Source organism: Camponotus floridanus, unplaced genomic scaffold, assembly GCF_003227725.1.
Source record: "Camponotus floridanus strain SB8 unplaced genomic scaffold, Cflo_v7.5 scaffold51, whole genome shotgun sequence".
NCBI lineage: Eukaryota > Metazoa > Arthropoda > Insecta > Hymenoptera > Formicidae > Camponotus > Camponotus floridanus.
Genome location: NW_020229670.1, coordinates 890506 through 910582, shown reverse-complemented (window position 1 = coordinate 910582; position 20077 = coordinate 890506). Strand labels below are relative to the sequence as shown.

The 20077-nt window shown below is 31.1% G+C and overlaps 1 protein-coding gene across 3 annotated transcripts in view; it reads right to left on the bottom strand.

The window, feature by feature from the left end:
* Nucleotides 1-10295: 10295 nt before the first annotated feature.
* LOC105254390 (ubiquitin carboxyl-terminal hydrolase 48) overlaps nucleotides 10296-20077 on the bottom strand; it is a 78846-nt gene continuing 69064 nt past the window's right edge. For all 3 annotated transcript variants that reach the window (XM_025412458.1, XM_025412456.1, XM_025412457.1), the window contains 2 exons: nucleotides 19932-20016; nucleotides 10296-10647 (listed from right to left, as the gene is read on the bottom strand). In XM_025412458.1, the coding sequence (XP_025268243.1) occupies nucleotides 10625-10647; nucleotides 19932-20016 (108 nt within the window). In that variant the 3' untranslated portion in view covers nucleotides 10296-10624. The remainder of the gene's footprint in view (nucleotides 10648-19931; nucleotides 20017-20077) is intronic.

Below are 20077 nucleotides of genomic sequence, written 5' to 3'. Positions count from 1 at the left end.
AGCAAGAACCTCATCCTTCCCTATAATCCTAGGGATAAAATTCGCAAATTACTCACGAGATGAGGGTGAAATATGCGCGCGATTATCACACATTCTTCATTATCCTTTATCGCGCAAAAAAAAGAATAAAAGTATAGTATAATTCAAGAGATTTCGCGGTGATAATACTAAAATAAATGTAAAATTACCACTTTCTAAATAAAACTGCAATTAATAATACAAGTATAAATATATTTTAAGATCCAATTTTTTTTAATACGTCAAACGCACACGAATAATGTTGTCCGATCGATTTAAAATTCCGATGGCGCAAAAACCGGGAGGGAAGAGAGCAAGAAAACAGAGAAGGAAGGAACAAAATCCGTTTTGTAGCGACGAACAGTAGCAGTATCCTTTCGACTGAAGGATCCGCCCCCCGCCCTGCATAGTCTACTCTCGCTGCTCCCGACGAGAGATCCTTTTTTTTTAGCACGCACGATGTCTTGGTGCCGGATGGTTGTTTTCGTCGCTCCTTAAATTCATCCTTGCTTTGGCCGCGGCAATAAAAGCGCGGGCACGGGTGCTTTACGAGTGTGAATAGACGGTCGTCCAATTATGCGGCTTAATTTAAATGGGATAATTGCGTCCAGGACGCTCGAGCGGCGTCCTGCATTATGCTCGCGTGGATATATTCATGCATGAATGAGGGGGTGTGTTTTGCGCGCTAGTATGCGCGCGTACGTGTATAATTGGATCGCTTAGAAATATTTTTTCGGTTTCCCAGCTTCCGTACGTCATGATAATCGCTGTAAATATCACATTGGTTTTTGCACAAACATAACATCGCGATAATGAGATAATATATCTGTCTCTCTGCTGCTCTTTCAAGATGAATTTTTTGTTCAGTCTGAATAAATTCTCTTCAATCGCATGAAAATATAGACAAATAATGAATAAAATAAATGTATAATAAATTAAAAAATAAAATAAGGTATAATAAATTTAAAAAATAATATAATAATATAATATAATATAATAAATTAAATAATATAATAATATAATAATATAATAAGTTAAAAAATACAATAAAATACATATATCTAAGATAGACATATGGAAATATGTTTATACACAGATGGTATAAGTAGCATTTGTCATCAATTAATTTGATAGAATTATATTTTCGATAGCACAGCTGGCATTAAAAAAAGAAAAAAATGATGCTACAAACTTTTGCAGAAAACCTCCCGATTTTCGGTAGGATTGCATCGTGGAATGTCTGGATCGCGACGATCTCTGATGGTATGTCTGGACAGTCCGTCGTCCGAAGAAGGCTCGTGCATTTTTCAGGATCCAGCGAGGCTTCGAGGGCGTACCTTTCGGCATGATCTGCAAAAGGCTTCCTGGAAAGTCCTCGACGAGGATCCCGCACGTTTCACGGAAGATAAACTTTATTATCGCGAGGGATACTGCACGAGACAATCGTGATAACGAGCAAGAATTCGTTAATTATGTAATTATTGAGAAATAAAAACCGAAGCCCGATATGTATATCATTAAATATATATGTATATCATTACATGTGTTCCTATCATAATAATTATACCATACTCAAACTAGGGATTTCAAACTTCAGTAAACTCTTAATTTATGTGATCATTTGACAGATCAAATAATTTATCAAATAATTTATATATTTATATTTATTAGTTATATAAATATTATTTATAATATTTATTAATAATTTATTGTGTGTCGATATAATATATCTGTGTTTCTTCTCAACGAAATCGTCATATTAGTTTTCGGTCAAAACGGTCTCAGCATTTATAGTACCAGTATATCGTCTACATTGTTCGGCGATGATTTCACGTGTAGGGCCAATTACCAATTGCAGCGACTTAATGCAATCAGTAAATTGGCGCCAATGTCGCGGTCGACTGCTTTCCCACAAAGTTTCAAGCAGAAGATCGACCCAATTACGCGTTAAAGCGATAATTGCTAAATTTATCGCCGGCACAACTTCGTCGCCATGTCGCGCCGGTCAAGCGATCTCCTCCATTGGCCTGAGACGAGCTATTAATTGTCTAATTATCGTTAATACTGACCCTCCGACAAATCATCCTGCCCCTTCTCGTATTAATCGCGAATCTTCCACAGGACATTTAGCGTATACCAGCAATATCTCAAATGTCACTTTACATTGACATTCGTATTAATTAATTAAGTATCGAATAATTCAATAAAAATTTCGTATTACATTTATAAAAAATATTTTAAAAGATACTACCATTAGAAACTTAATTTTAGAAATATTAAATCCATTTTCAAAAATGTTAAAATTTACAGAAGAAAATGAAAAATATTTAATTAGATTTAAATAATGTATTTATGATAACCGAATCCAATTATAAATAATATATATCACGTTGAACATATTGCAAAATTATCTCTATTAATTAATAAATATATCGATAATTGTGCCATGATAATATATTTGTATCGTAAACCTATCGAAATATTTCCCCATTCCTTCATTTCTTCTCGATTGCGATCGAGAATCGACTGCCCATCGTAGTAATTAATTCAAGATAGACGAATTAGAAATGCTGATTCCCGTCTGAAAGTAAGATGATTAGTTTTTGTATTCTCTCTTACTTTCTTTCTCTGGTCGAACTCTTTGGAAACTACGTCTCGCACTCGTTTCAAATTAGTCGCCCGCTGCATGAAAGTCCGCGAACGAAAGTGGACCCGATAGAGAACGAGAGAAAGAACGTAGGAGAGAGCAGGGGCGAGGTTCCGAAAGAGAGAGGACTATGAGGAAGAGAGAAGCAAAGCTTATGCGGCCTCTGCGAACATCACAAAGCATCCGGCCACAACTCGCCCATTCTTTTGCTTTATTTCATTTCGTTTTTAATTCCTCCCAATTCCGCTACTGTCAAGCCTCACCGGCGTACGAAAAACACGGAGACGCGTCACAGGATGCTCCCGACTCCTCTTTTCGCGCGCTGTTAATCGTTAATTCAACTTAAGAATGAATTTACACTTGTCATTTATCGTATGACATTTCTATCCACTGTTATCATATTATCGGCCTTTTTTTAATATAACGTCTCAAAGAATTTATTTGATCTTTACACATTATATCTAAAATATTGTTAGATACAATGGCACATGCAACATATATGTAAACCTGACTTTATAAATTCTCAGAGAGTGCTTTTAATAATTAAATTATATATTAAATTATTATATGCGGATAAAATTTTATTTATTTATTTTTTATTATATATAAAAATTAAAGGATATAAGAAATTTTTTTATAAATAATGCGTTTAATAATGATCAATATTATAAAAGGATAAGTATTATAAATTGAACAATTGATTTAAATTAAATTTTACGACAAAGTCGATAGCTTGTTTCCTTCAACATTTTGTTAATTTATAATTTCTTAGACTTTTCAGTCTTGTAGTAACCTAGTTGTTTACCCGGAAGAATCACGTAATAGAAAGTAGCTACTATAATGAGAAGTATAAATCTTTATTAAACTTTCGAAGCAGATTTTATAAACTAACTGGTTGATCTGGTTAAATGAAGTCCTATATGCGAAAACCATCAATCATTCGAGCCATTACTCTAATGTAATGAAGTTTCCTTTTACGATTCCCCGTCAGAAGCTATCGGTGATGACTTTTAAGTTAGTTACCTTGCATAACTTTCTCCGCGATATTATCGAGTTGAGCCGTATTGTTGAGAATCCAAGCGAAAGTTATGCAAGGTAAATAGCTTAAAAGTCGTCGCCGATAGCTTTTGACAGAAAATGATAAGAGGAAACTTCATTACGTTAGAGTAATTGCTCGAGTGATTGACGGTTTCCGCACATAAGACTATATTTAACCAGATTTCATTAAAGCAAAACTTTGAAGAAATAGAACCGACCAGCACGAAAACGAGAAATCCACAAAGATTCCCATCCTCTTTGCGTGCGCGCGCGCTCCGTAGTCGTAGTGCTAATGTCATTATAATGGCCCGTCAAGTCGACCAGTCATTTGTCTCGAAATTACCAAAAATAAAGGATTCGCGAATAAGAACATGGATAAACTCGCGCCTTCTATCGGCCCAAACTCCACGCTTTTCGCCGTGCCTGAAATCTACGAGAACATTACGAGACACGCGAAGGAAAAAAATCATACGATAAGATAACAATATATTTTAGATGTCGGGGGCATTAACACTTGAAATCATGTGGGGAACAAGTTTTCAAGGAACGAACAAGCGGAAAGGATCATTAATGAGATTTTAATGGTTACGTATTCTTCGCTGTAGTGCTTTCAAACTTATACATTTATCAGTGTATTAGTTAAAAAAGTATTCTTGATTAGAATCAATATAATCGAATATGCTAATATATCAAAGAGGGAGAAGGGGAGAGCAAAGAAAGGATAGAAAATAAAGGGGTTCGCATTTTCAGCGATCAACAAAATTGCAAGTATTTACACTGAAAAAAATCGTTTGATTGTATCAACAAGACGTATATGATTGAAGGCATTTTGGTTAAATCAAACAAGAATTTCTAGTTATCGTGATAAGACTCGATTTTTTATAACTAGAACGTTTAATAGATTTTACTATAAGGATTTGATTAATATTTTCTGGTTGGATCTATAAAATTTCTTGTTACATTAACTTCTTTCCTAGCTACTCTTAACTTGACTCGTATTCAATATTTGCCATAAAATGTATATAAAGAACTAATATTAGCATTAAATCCAAAGTATATTTTTTTTCTTACGAGCAGTAGTGCCAGAAGAAGACGCTAGCTCTCTGATTGTGTGTGTTTGAGCTGCATCCTCTTCTTGCATCACTGTTTATCAGTTTAATTTCTAACAAACTGAACTTAAAATAATTTATTCAATAATCTTGATTGAATTTATCCAATAATCTTGTTGAAATTCAGAATATTAAATACAGACTTTTGAGATTAGATGGAAAAAATTTTAGACGACTTGGTGGACCTTTATTGTATTTAGATTAATTAACCAGAAAATTTGATAAATTCAAATGGAAGAAATTAATCAGATTCATCTGGTAATTTCTACAAGAATTCTGGTTCGTCCATTTTCCAACAGACAATGGTTGAATCTACCAGAATTCTAATTAATGCAATCAGATTCTTTTCTCAATGCGCTGTTTATCAGTTTAATTTCTAACAAACTGAATTTAAAATAATTTATTCAATAATCTGGATTGAATTTATCCAATAATCTTGTTAGAATTCAGAATATTAAACAGACTTTTAAGATTAGATGGAAAAAATTTTAGACGACTTGGTGCTGGTGAGTTTAATATTACTAACCAGAAAATTTGATAAATTTTACAGGAAGAAATTAATCAGATTCATCTGGTAATTCCTGGTTCGTCCATTTTTCAACAGACATACTGGTTAAATTTACCAGAATTCTAATTAATGCAACCAGATTTTTTTCTCAGTGTACGTTTCGTATAGGATCCTGTTTGACAGCTGTTCGATTCGCGTCGTGGTGATCGACGCTAAGCCCGCAACAACTAAAAGTCAATCCTCCAATCGGTCCCGAAACGTCCGGTCGCTTATATCGAGCCATCTTTCGCGGGCCAAAAAGTTCATCGGTGGACATATCTTTCCCTGCCCTTCCTCCCCATGTCCCTCGTGCCGTGTTCGCAGTTCGTGGAACGACGTTTCCAATTCGCGTCGCGGTGATTTTTTGTAATTAATCTTCAGACCTCGCAAAAGAGGAACGCGAAGTCGAAGAGGGAAAAGGGGGAGAGAAACGGGCAGACGCGATGCCTGGAATAAACGAACGGGTAAATAAAAGTAAGGAAAAGAGAGACAAGGGATCCGGCAGGGCAGAACGGAGAATACAGACGGAGAGGGTCAGAGGGAGAGATCGAGAGCGAGGGTGAGAGGGCAGGACGAAGACGGGAGCACGGAGACCAGTCTGCCGCGGTGTATCCGCTTTTTGCGGGCGTCAGATGACAGTCGCTTATTTACCGGAGCCCGCGGCCATCTTGCTGCGATTCGAGTTAAGGAGGAGGCCCTACGCGCGTAAGAAAAAAAAAGAGACGTAGAGAGGTTTAAAACGAGGCGATGAATACAAACTCGGTTAGAATTAATCGATCGCGCATCAATGTCCGAAAGAATCTCGACCAAGGAGTAATGATAAGGATTGCGGTGCGAGAGGTATAAAAATACGCGCGATCGAAGGCAATTAAACATGCAATTAAAAATATATTTTATATTTTATATATTATTTATATATTATTTTATATATTATATATTTTATATTTACGTTACAAACAAGCATCGCGCGAGTAAAAAGTTCATAATTTGTAAAACTTATTTTAAGGATGTATTGGACGGACCGTCTGTCTCAAAAATTAATCCAAAGTATCAAAAAATTAAAGTCGAGCAGAATACGAATTCTAACTAATCAAAAATTTTTTAAAAATCACGAAATCATACTTCAAAGTATTTTTTAATATAAATAGGTCTTAATTTCCAAGAAAATGTTGCCATGTTTTATCATCAATATTACGTCAAACCGATAATCACAGTTATTTTTCAATAATAATTTCAAAACGAGCAAGTAAATCGTTTTAAAACTTTGTGGGAACATTTTTACATTTATGAAGAATATAATATTAGAAAATAAAATTTTTATCATTGCTTTTTATAGTTTGTGAATAATTTATTACCTGTCTCTTGAACGTTTACATAAGATCCTATGTTAAAATCGCAAAATTCAAAAATTAATAACTTTTAAAGGAGCAAATAAAAAAATTTGAAATAATTCATGACGATTTAGAATGTTATTAAGAATGTCAAATTAAAAATTCACGGCGATCTCATTGATTGTAATATATCTCCAATACATCCTTAAGTATCTGTGTTAAATTTAAACTGCATCTTATAAATTCTTATTCTTAATAAATAAATATATATAATATATATATATATATATATATATATATATATATATCTTAATAATAATAAAGACTTATTCTATTTCTTTCCTCGAATCTTTCCTTCGATAGCTTTGTCCGGTAGGACTCGGTACGGATTTCCGGGGTCCGAATGTCTAGACACCCCCGCGATCCGCTTAATGAGATACTCGCAACGCGCTCTCATTAACTGGTCGCTCTCAAGACCCGAGGTTATTCAATTAACGAGCCGCAAACGCGAATAAATTAATTATGCCGGCGCGTCTCGGGATAGATTAGAGCGCGCGATGTGTCTATGAAGGAAGGTATTGCATATCCGGGGGGAGATAGCTATGATGCCGGTGAGGGCCGGCTTAATTATAGCCTCTCGCTTACACGTTTCTATTTCTCGTCAGTGCCGTTTACCGCTTCAAACGGTTCGTTTACATTTAAAGGCGCTTCATTATTGTATTTTTTTTCTATTGTGCTATTTTTCCGTGTACTCTCTACCTCGCTTTATCGCGAGGTAATTTTCTAAAGCCACACGAAAGAAAAACAAGGAAGCAAGTAGTTTTCTATAACCATTTATAGCCGTTCCTAGTACTTTATGAGAAATCATACCTTATCCTAGTACTTTATGAGAAATCATTCCTTATAACAATAATATAAAATACAAATATGTACGATTAAAAATTGAGCGATGTATAAATATATAACATTTCAAAATTAGTTTCTTGATGGTAGTAAAAACAAAATATTTATTTTATTTATATTGCTTGTATTATATCTGGAAAATTCATTAAAAATTTTAATATAAGATAATTAGAACAATTCAGTCTCTGAAAACCATATTTTTCTCGAGGTTTATATATTTGTTACATCGTATGAATAATTGTAAATACGTGCATATATTTTTGAGAGCTCGTTATATTTATCAAAATTCATTTCATTTCGTTAAAATGCTCCAACTGAACTGCCGAGCCACATGAAAGAAAAACCATATTTTTCTCAAGGTTTATATATTTGTTACATCGTATGAATAATTGTAAATAATTGAATCGTATGAATAATTGTATTTTGCATATATTTTTGAGAGCTCGTTATATTTATCAAAATTCATTTCATTTCGTTAAAATGCTCCAACTGAACTGCCGTGTTAATTAGATACGAGAGAAATTCGTGTGTCGAAGAGAAACGAAGAAAATAGGACACCCCAGTGGTGTATTTAGGACACATCCTGTCATTTGTCATTTCAGGTTTGCGCTTGACTCGCTTCTCCCCATTGTCTATGCCACACAGAGATAGTTTTGTCTCTGGGGAGAAACGAATCAAAAGACATTCGTGTCATTTTGAAAAACATATCGCTGATTTCTAACAAATTTCGCGCAGACAGAAATCAGAATATATTGCTAAATTTGGGCTGAATCCTCAGTTTCTAGAATAAAGAAGCCTCCCAAAAATGAATGACGATTTTTAATGCCATTGCATAAAGGCACAAGGTGCCTATCTGATCTCTCTCTTAGAATTAATTAAGATATAAAATGTAAAAACAAAAAATTCTAGCAAAAAGAATAAAATAATCTTGAAACTTTAAATCCAGAAGTAAATCACACACATGTGTTTCAACTTGTCTTGCTTTAACGAGATTAACGAACAACTTGACGGCTGCATCGTATCGCGCTTGTTTATAATATGCCAATGTTTAACAAGCAGCCCTTAAACAAAACCACGGAACGTTCTATCAAGATTAACGTTTGCATGCGGGTCGGTCGCAATACGAATTAGGGAAAAAACTTGATGACCCTGACATTTGTAAGGATTAGAAAGAAAATAAGTAAAAACGGCTTAACCCCTCGACGTTAGTCGTACGGTGAAAATCTGGCATACCCTAATAATCCGGAGCGATTTCTCAAAAGACGATCACGCGCGTCCTTTTTGCATTTGACATCAGTTTTCCCAGTTACAAAATTGATGCTATTCTCGGTTCGTTTTGTTCTTTCGTAATCTATTAACACGCTTCACATTTAGATACATTTGCAAAAAATTGTTTTTTATCACAAAATATTTTAATTTTAATTATAATTTTATTTAATTATAATTATAATTTTAATTATATGTTTGTTTTTCTTACACTTTAATATATTTGTAATCGAATAGATTTCAATATTAATTTGTCTTTTTTTTTAAATTAATTTAAAATTGTTAACATAATGTGTACATTATTATAATATATTATACATATTTTGAATAACATCTTTAATATATTTGTAATCGAATAGGTTCAATATTAATTTGTCTTTTTTTTCAATTATATTTGTAATCGAATAAGTTTCAATATTAATTTGTCTTTTTTTTTAAATTAATTTAAAATTTTTAATATAATGTGTACATTATTATATTATACATATTTTAAATAACATCCTTGAAGCGCATTCAAATGTCATTAAAATAGCGTACACAGTAAATTAAATCCATGATTTGAAATTATAAATTATTCGATAATTCGAATCGAATGCTAAAATTCGATCATCTCTCTCTACGTAAATTGTTACTTTTCGACCGGTTTACAAGGAAGTTTAATTACGCGGTGCCAAGTTTGATATAGTTAGGCCCATTGAACTGCCGGCAAGATTGTTTTACAAAGTAAATGAGGCAATGATGACTCGAGGCTTCGGGACCACCTAGCAGCCTGACGAAGTCCTTCCAGGCTTGCCTTTAAACTCCTTGCAAACTAATTAACGCGCGACCAACACACATATACACAGATATACATACCCTATATCTTCTCCTCTTCTTGCTCGCATGCTGAAGCTATCGTAGACTTATAGAAAAATTTGTTGAGAATTCTCTGAAAATCTTGTTAAAATTTAAGTCTTTGTCATACATATTAAAATAAAATGTCTCGAGAATTGCTTCTAGATTTTTTTCACCATTTGTTATCAGCCGCTAAGAAATTAATGTACTCCAAATATATTTCTGTAAAGTCAATTTTTATTGCAAACAATTAAAAAAATCACATAGCGAATACAAAATAAAAATATTCTTTCTTCTTTTATAAAATTAATTTGAGATTAATTAATGCCGCATACATATATAATGCATAAATAAACAAATTATATAATCCTTTTTTATGTTATCACGCATTTTTCACCTGCTTCTATGTAAGAATGTTACTAATAAAATGTATATTGTTCAAATAAAAAATACATATGTAATATACAATTGTACATTCAACACAAGAAATATTATCAATACAATATAATTATAATAATATAAATACATTTTAGAGAGAAGGAAAAAGTATTCACGTTTCTCATGTGTCTATTTTATTTTTTTTTTTCTATGATTCACAAAAATTTAATAAATCATAAAGCCACTTTATATAATAGTAATAAATCAACAAACTTTATCATGAATCTTGTTTTCTATCCTTATGCAATATCTTTCTCTTATATCTTATAAATCTTGTTACTATTTTTTTAAACAAATACATCATATAGCATACATTATAGATGCAACAGCATAGTTATAATCATTTCCACAATTCATCGGTATAACGGGCATATAGGGATTGAATTTATATACGTGTATATGATTGCATGTATAAAAATATCTTGCGTTAAATCAGCGCTATTATTATTAAACGTTAAACGAAATTGGCTACATAATTGTCGGTTTATACAGATCAGCTCGGCACCAGTTCCGTTCCTGTAACAAAAATTATATACATTTCTCAAGCTATCTCTCCTGAAAACTGGCACAGCAATATAAGCAGACAAGCAATATTCACATTCACATTCTCATTCTCATTGAAGCGAAGACATATCATATAAAATAAAAAAATAAAAAAAAATTGTCACTGAAGCATGTGAACAACTGTTGTTACATTTATTATAAACATGTCAAATAATTAATATCAAGTATGCATTGTGTATAAAAAAATTCACCCTTTTAATGCCATTCTATATAAAATATATTATATATACACATATTATATTATATATTAAAATATATTATATATACACATAAAAGACAATATTGTTTGATACTTTATATCTATCCACCTCTTTTTTCCTTCTCTCTCTTCATTTCTATTTTTCCCTACGAAAAACTTTCTTTTATTCCGAAGGGAATTTTCTTTATAGAAAATAAGCCAAGCGAGTCGATAAAAGCTCTTTCTGTTGTTTCATAGAGGGTGGATGGATTCCATCAGGATTTGTATATGTATGATTGTATGTATGATGGCGTATTTTGTATATGTCTGTATATGACTGGACGCTAACATAATGTGTTGGATGCGTCTTACGCATGACTGACACTTCTGAAACATTTTTCCGCGTACTGTGTAGAGAATAGAGTTTACCCTTTCATTCACTTCAACTTTCTTATCTATCCATATAATAATTTCCTAGAGTATTGAAAAAACGCAAAAATCTTCAACGTATGAATTCCTAACAAAAGTATCACGAAAAATCAAATGCTAAAATAAAATCAATAGAAATTAAATACTCTTCATTTCTTTCTATATTAATTTAAGATTCTCACATTAATATAAAAATGCAATAAGAATTACATGAATAAGTATATAAAATCATATCAATTGAGAAGCGTGGATATAAAATATTAAATATGTAATGTTTCATAAAAGAATAAGAGACTGCAATTAAATATTCACATAAACCGTCTATAAAAAATAAAGTCACATCATATAATAGCTGCATTATTCATTATGTAATTTACTCATCCATATTTTTCTACAGAAATAAAGTACGCGATGATAGAAGGCTGGTCAGAAGCAAGAGAAATAATTCGCAAGCATCCACAAAAATCTTCTAGTCGATGGTGTTGCTCGTGGCGCTCCTTAAAATCACATTAAGGATGAGAACGGCGCCGAAAATGACGGGGCAGTGGGGGCAAAAGTGCTGCAGGATGAGAGAATGAGAAGGTAACGAGGAAAGAGAGATTAAAGTTACATAAAGTCGAGGATGTCACGAAAGATATCGAAAAACACATTTGAATGATATACATGAAATAAATCAATAACATCGACAACAAAATCTATTACGCAAAATTAAATATTAAATTAATAATTTTATTATGATTTGACAAATTTTTAATACACAATAAATTCATTAAAAAATATATTTCGGTCCTACACACAACATAATTTTAAAAGTCCAATTCATCATTTATAATCTATTTTTATAGATGCATGAAAAGAAAAATTTAAAAGAAAAAAAATAAAGATATAAATACAATTAATAACAATCTCTCTCTCTCTTTCAATGAGAATCTCTTGTATCGCGTTAAAGAGCCGGGAGAGAGAGAAAGGATCTTTCTTCGCCCTTACCTCATGTCACATCTTCTGTCTGTCTCTCGTCGCAGCTGACTGTGACAAATAATTACCGAGGCTTAACATAAGCCAGAGGCGGTATACTTAGCTAATAGCAAAAAAACAGCAATAACCTCGTTCTATGTGCGAACAGTCGACGCGTTTACTTTCCGTGACGAGCCCACGCGTAGAATGGATTTCCACGATTCCAAGCCCCTTCAGCGTTCGCGATGCATTCGCATGCGAATCTCACGAAATCATGGAAAAACTCAGGACAGAAGCGCGAGAAAGTATCATCGTTTAGCGTCAACGGGTGCAAATTTTTCAGAAAAAACGCGGTACGATCACGAGAGTGCAAAACTGATTCTGACTTATGTACACAGAAAAAAAGGACATTCTTGTTTCGAAAATATATTTAGTTTTAACATGGAAATCTTGAAATGAGATTATATCGCGTTAATTAAAGAAAAATATAATTGCTTGAATAATTGCTTATTTGAATGAAGCTATTTTATATAATTCAATCGAGAAAAATATATTCTCATGATTTAAGATTTAATTTTCTTGAATGGAAAAGAAGCAATATTGGATAGAAAATAACATTTTTAAATCAAAGATTATAATTTTCTTAAAGTAAAATTAAATAATTATATATTCTTGAGGTGACAATATTAAAATAAGACTATAATATTGTTGAAATTTAAAATTATTAAATTCTCCTAAGAAGATTATCAATTGTTGCGTATATACGAAACAATAAACGCTTTAGTTTAAGTATATAAGTTTTGATTTGACACTTATTTTTTTCTGTGTATGTTTAGAATCTTCAGTACAATTTTTAAATCGACTCACTAAAGCGTTCACAAGTTATAAGGATTTTAATTTGCACCGAATTAACATGTGTTCTTATGGGAAACGTATAATCACGTCGATTCAAATGACAAAAACACATGCAAATAATATTCAGAATTTGTTTAAAATTTGCAAAAGTTTAGATACAGAGGAAATATTTGGTCAAATAATATTATACAAGTACTAACCAGTTAAAAAGGTATTAAATATCATTCAATGAAGTTAGCCATGTATCTGTCACAAGGCGAAATTCTCTGCCAAAAGTTAATCATTTCGATTAATAAAATTCGGAATATATTTCAATAAAAACGCAATAAATATTAAAAAATACATCTCTGCACTGTGCACAGAAAAAAAGGACATTCTTGTTTCGAAAATATATTTAGTTTTAACATGGAAATCTTGAAATGAGATTATATCGCGTTAATTAAAGAAAAATATAATTGCTTGAATAATTGCTTACTTGAATGAAGCCATTATAGTTCAATCAAGAAAAATATATTCTTACATAATTTAAGATTTAATTTTCTTGAATGGAAAAGAAGCAATATTAGATAGAAAATAACATTTTTAAATCAAAGATTATAATTTTCTTAAAGCAGAATTATATATTCTAAATAATTAATATTATATAATATTAATATTAATTAATATTATATAATATTATTAATAATAATATAACATTAATATTAATTAATATTATATTAAAATTATATAATATTATTAATATTAATGTAACATTAATATTAATTAATATTATATTAAAATTATATAATTTAATAATTATATATTAAATAATGATATATTCTTGAGATGACAATTATAATATTGAAATAAAACTATAACATTGTTAAAATTTAAAATTATTAAATTCTTCTAAGAAGATTAGAAATTATTGCGTATATATGAAACAATGAACGCGTTAATTTAAGTATGTAAGTTTTGATTTGACATTTATTTTTTTCTGTGTATGAGCAAAAATACCATCGCTCTTTCTCTTTCCAGATGGCACGCTCGGGGGGCTCGTCTTAAACGACATAATAGTCAGCCGGTACCAAAGACGCTTCTCTCACTCGCGTCCAGCCTTTCGTTTTCTCGCGGGAACCCGCTTTCTGCCTAACTTATACTTATTATTGCATTACCCTCGTGTTCTAGCATAATTTCAGTCCGCTGAGGTTAGCGGGGAGATGATGAGAGAGGTGCCGAGAAAAAAGCCGGCGAAGGCGATGCCTTTTCCTTTTTTTTATATAATTCGGCGCATAATCCGCGCCCCGAGGTCGAGTGCGCGTAGTTGAACGGATTGGTGACAGGTGCATCGCTCTTTTCTTCTACCTTCGCTAACACGAGCAACGGACACGGTTAATGTCTTCATTACGATTTCATTCATACTGCGCCCGTTTTTCTTCCCTCAATATCCGTTTTCATGCTGGCCATTCCGCGTATCTCATCTCTTTCATCACGTGCAATAGTAGCTTCTGTTCAGCGCGAAAAGAGATTTTGTTAGAGAAGACACTTTCATGACCGAGGTATACAAATGAATAGTATTATAATAGAGCAAATATTATCATTGTAATATATTTGAGATAACGTATAATATTTGACGTATATATTTGAGATAACGTATAATATTTAATATAATTCAGAGAATGTCAGTTTTTCAAATGTCAATTTTTTAGCGAAAATTTTTTTAAAGAAACAAATGATAAAAAAATATTGTTTAATCGGTTAAATACTTATGTACTCATTTTAATAAAAATTTTTCTCGTTTTTCGAAACATAAAAAAATTGCATGAGTGAAGATGAAGATGAGACATTCTCCACATGTTATACTTTATAATACTTGATTACATTGAAAATGATACAGTACTAAAAAACTTAAAGAAACAAATGATAAAAAAATATTATTAAATCGGTTAAATATTATTAAATCAAAATTAATTAACAACAATCAACGACAAGTATGTACTCATTTTAATAAAAATTTTTTTCGTTTTTCGAAATATAAAAAAATTGCATGAATGAAGATGAAGATGAGACATTCTCCACATGTTATACTTTATAATACTTGATTACATTGAAAATGATACAGTAAAAAAACTTAAAAAAACAAATGATATACGTAAAAATAATATTACTAATTTGATGCACGAAGATCGCATTCAGCACCCAATATCCACCCTTCATCTCTCGTGAGAACTGGAAGGGGTGGCGTTCTCATGAATGCGCCGTAGAGTTTCGTGAGCTCCTTAATGAACCTAGTTCGCGAAAACCATTAATAACGAAAGGACTTAGCGAGGAGAGCGCGGATAGGAAAAGAGAAGCCGATATTCGAGGTATTCGAGGGCCCAAAACCGCAGATCTTCCGTGAGAAACTCACCGAACAACGACTGCTATCTCCCCATCTTTTAAAGAGCGACTGCACCGTTTGTCTTGTTGAAAATAATCGGAAAATCATAAAGCAAGCAAAACGAAAGAGAGAGAAAGAGAGAAAGAAAGAGAAAATTAATACATTTTACGAAAATAAAAGCCAGGTCGCCGATATCTTGTTCGCAAAAGCGAATAAAGCTTTAAGGATGTATTGGACGGAATGTCTCAAAAGTTAATCCAAAGTACCAAAAAATTAAAGTTGGGCAGAATACGAATTCTAATTAATCAAAAATTTTTTAAAAATCACGAAATCATACTTCAAAGTATTCTTTAATATAAATAGGTCTTAATTTCCAAGAAAATGTTGCCACGTTTTATCATCAATATTGCGTCAAACTGATAATCACAGTTATTTTTTAATAATAATTTCAAAACGAGCAAGTAAATCGTTTTAAAACTTTGTGAGAACATTTTTACATGTATGAAGAATATAATATTAGAAAATAAAATATTTATCATTGTTTTTTTTATAGTTTGTGAATAATTTATTACTGTCTCTTGAACGTTTACATAAGATCCTATGTTAAAATCGCAAAATTCAAAAATTAATAACTTTTAAAGGAACAATTAAAAAAATTTGAAATAATTCATGACGATTTAGAATGTTATTAAGAATGTTAAATTAAAAATTCATGGCGATCTCATTGATTGTAATATATCTCCAATATGTTCTTAATAAAAGTTCCTTCTTTTTAGAAAAGGAACACACGGAGAAAAGCGGAGAGAGTCAGCTGATATAGGGGAGGGTGTCGGCTAGCCCTAATGCGACGTATCAATATACGTGAATGGTGGTGATGGGCCAATATCGCATAAGTGGCTCCGTTCGCAGTCATTTGTTACATTTTGTTCGGTCTAAGTCTAAGTAATTTAAGAGTCACTGTTTGCCGCGCTCCTCCCCCCCCCCCTCCTTCGTCAAGAAGAGAAGGCGGAAACTGAAGGAAAGCCGGAGAATAAGAAAGGGGAAAGGGTGAAGGGTGGGTTAGAACGCTTGGATCCCGGTGGAAGTTACTCGCCGGGGGGGAAACGGGACGAGGGTGGTGCACTTCGCCTCCATTCTTCGGCAAATCGTGGCATATTTGTCAGATTTTTGTTCGAGAACAAAACCTTGCCGACCACCCCTGACGCGAATAAAAAGGGGGACGAAGGAGGGATGCGCGCCTTAAGTGGATTGGTTTCGTATATGGTGTATGTGTATCTACAAATGCCTTAATTTCAGCCTCCTACCGAGGATTCTCGCCGGAAATTCGATCTCCGATTAAATCCGGTTAAATTCCGGGGAGATCTCTACTCCGTCGCGAAATTATTATTTTTATTATAATTAATATTATTATTAATAATTAATATTAAAAATTAATAAACCATTTTGAAATAAAATTAAGATATTTAATAAATATTTAATAGTATTATAAATAATGACGTGCCTGCATATCGTTGATGTAACGACCATCTCATGCCCGAGTCGCATAATTGCGTGCACGCATAATCTCAAACGCGAGCAACTTAATCATGATTGCAAGCTAATGTAACTAAGCAACGAGTAAATACATCTAGTGCGTGAAACCTGATTCCACATTTTTTTAGTAGACATCGTTAAGCTAGAAGCGATCTTAAAGCGAAAATTAAAAACTCGCTAAATGTATAAATATATGTATGTGTACTTGTATTCTAAAGATGCTATCAGAATTATTTCTAAAAATTCAATACATTAAGATATGATATGATAAATAAACGCGTCTGATTCTCTCTTACATAAGTAACTTAAATATATTTTCCATTATAAATTTTGAGTAAAATTTTAGATATATTTATATTATATAATATTTATATTTATATTATGTAATATTATAATATTAATAATATTAATAATTAATAATAATAATAATTAATCAATATTAATTAATATAAATAAATAATTAATATTAATAATGTTAATTATTAATAATATTAATTGTTATAAACTTATTAAATATTTATTAAACATTTTAATTTTATTTCAAAATTGATTTTAGAGAATTTCACTGATTATATAATAATACACACACTGCACAGTAGACTACTACGGAAATGAACTATTTTGCAAGTAAAATTTTGCAAGTAAATAAATTAAATTATAAATTGCTTACTCACAGTTGCTCACCCTCGATGCCACTTCTCCTTTTTCCTTTCTCCTTTTTTTTCCTATTCGTTCTTTTCTTTATGATGATTCTCACGATATTCGCGAAAATGTAGTCAATTACGATTACGCGCTTACTAATCAGTAGAATCTCGAGACATTTGCATAACACTTCCGACGTTAATGTCGTGACGTGACGCGCACTTTATTATATGATGAGAAAACAACGCGAAAATTGTTCGGCACTTGAATATCGCACTTTATGCGTTCGTATTTTAGAGCAATTTTAATTGCAGTAACAAGAGTTATAAGACAGCAATTTTAATTGCAGCAACAAGAATATAATAAGAGTTAATGTAATATATAAGTTATAATGTTTAAATAATTAAATATGTAAGTTATATATAAAATAGATATTCAATATATTTTATAAATGTTTTACAATATTCGAAAATATCATTATATTTCGCGATTACATCGTTATTTTAATACACCTACGAGTCAAGTTCATTTAATCTTATGAAATATAATTTCTAATTATTTATAAAGAATAGTCTTCTTATTTGTCATGGTTGTATTTCGAGAGATAATGCGACGTCAAATGTGACTATTTTTTATTACACTTAACAGTTCTCATGATTGTTTATATGATTGATTAATTCCTGTGACAAATAATTTTTTTAAAATATCGCGACAATTACTTCTCAAAGCAAATATTTTACGATGATCGTTCAAAATAAAAATTTAAATGAGATAAAATAAAAATATATAAAATATATAAAATAAAAATAAAATTATTATTTGTATTATAAAGACGTTCAAAATTATTTCTAAAAATTTGATTGATGTTGAAATGTTTTATATTCCGATATTTAGGATAATCGATTTTTTAGAAATCAAATTGATCAATTTTTCTACTTTTTTTATAAATTGTCTTTATTTCAATCTATTAACTATATCATCTGATATTAAGATCATCTAAGATTAAAAAATTTATAAAAGAATAGAATTAATCAAATTTGACTTCTAAGAGATTCAATTTTATTAATATTTAGATTCGAAGGTTTATATATTTACATCGCGCTTTAAACTTTCGACTGATTAAATATAATTTGTCAATAAGAACGAGCAATAATACGTATCATGATATTGAACAACATTAAAACATCATAATCAATCGTTTAATAATTAATATAAAGTTTAAGAAATAGAATATTTCGCACATTTTATAACAGGTTAAATATTTCGTGATATATAGCGCGTTATTACATATCGTGACCTTGTCATTTACGTTGTGACACTTGAACAGGAAAACATGTGTCATCGTATTATCCTTTAAAAACACGCAATTACTTCCACAATTATTATAATCACCGATTAACTACTCATAAATATGTTAAAACAATGACGATTATTTATTGAAACGTGTATTTCGCTTACGATTAATTTATTTTAAGTAAAAATCGAAACAATAAATTATAAATTATTATTTTATTGCAATATATTTAAAATAATAATTATTTCTTTAAGATTTAAATATATCTTGCATTGAATGTCGATAATAATAAATAAATACAATTTGTCCCCATTAAAAGCACGGATTTAATAAGTATATGTGAACGATTGAATCGAATAATTCAAATGTCACAACGTTATATATCGACATTATTAATAATAATTGATTAATAATACACTTATTTCACAGACACACATAATCTATATGTTCCAAATATATCGTGCGTATATATTGTATTGTTATGACGAGATGCATGAATTTAATCATACAATCTTCAAGTGCCAAACTGATTATTATATTTACGTTATATTTACGTTTTTCGTCCGCAATAATATGCCAAGTTAGTGTCGCATATAATTAACATCGGAAGTATTAAGTGCCACGCAATCGTTAAATTTATTTAATTAGTGTGTGTGCAATTTTAATTAACCGTTGTTTTCGCGAATGAGTGTCATAAAGAGATAGCAAAGGATGAACAAGAAAGAAGAAGACCTACAGTTCTCTGGGACCGTGGTAGAGTAACATCGTGCGATGAGCAATTTATAACTTATTTAATTTATTTAATTTTTTAATTAATTTTTTAATTTATTTGTTACTTGAAATTGTTCATTGTTTATCTTTACAATAGATATATTGTGTATGTATTGTATAGTGCGTATAAAAAATATTCTCGATTATAAACATATATGTACTACCTATTACATATTTTATATTTCTCAAATATTCATGCATTAAAATTTGTTTTTACTTACCCTTGAAACCTTTCTCTGGTGATGTAGATTCGAAATTGTGGACATCAGATTCGACATCGGCTTCATTCTCTAGTGGTGCATCAATCTGAAAAAAAAAAATTGATTAATACAATGTACAATACAAATATATTTATAATAATAGTTGG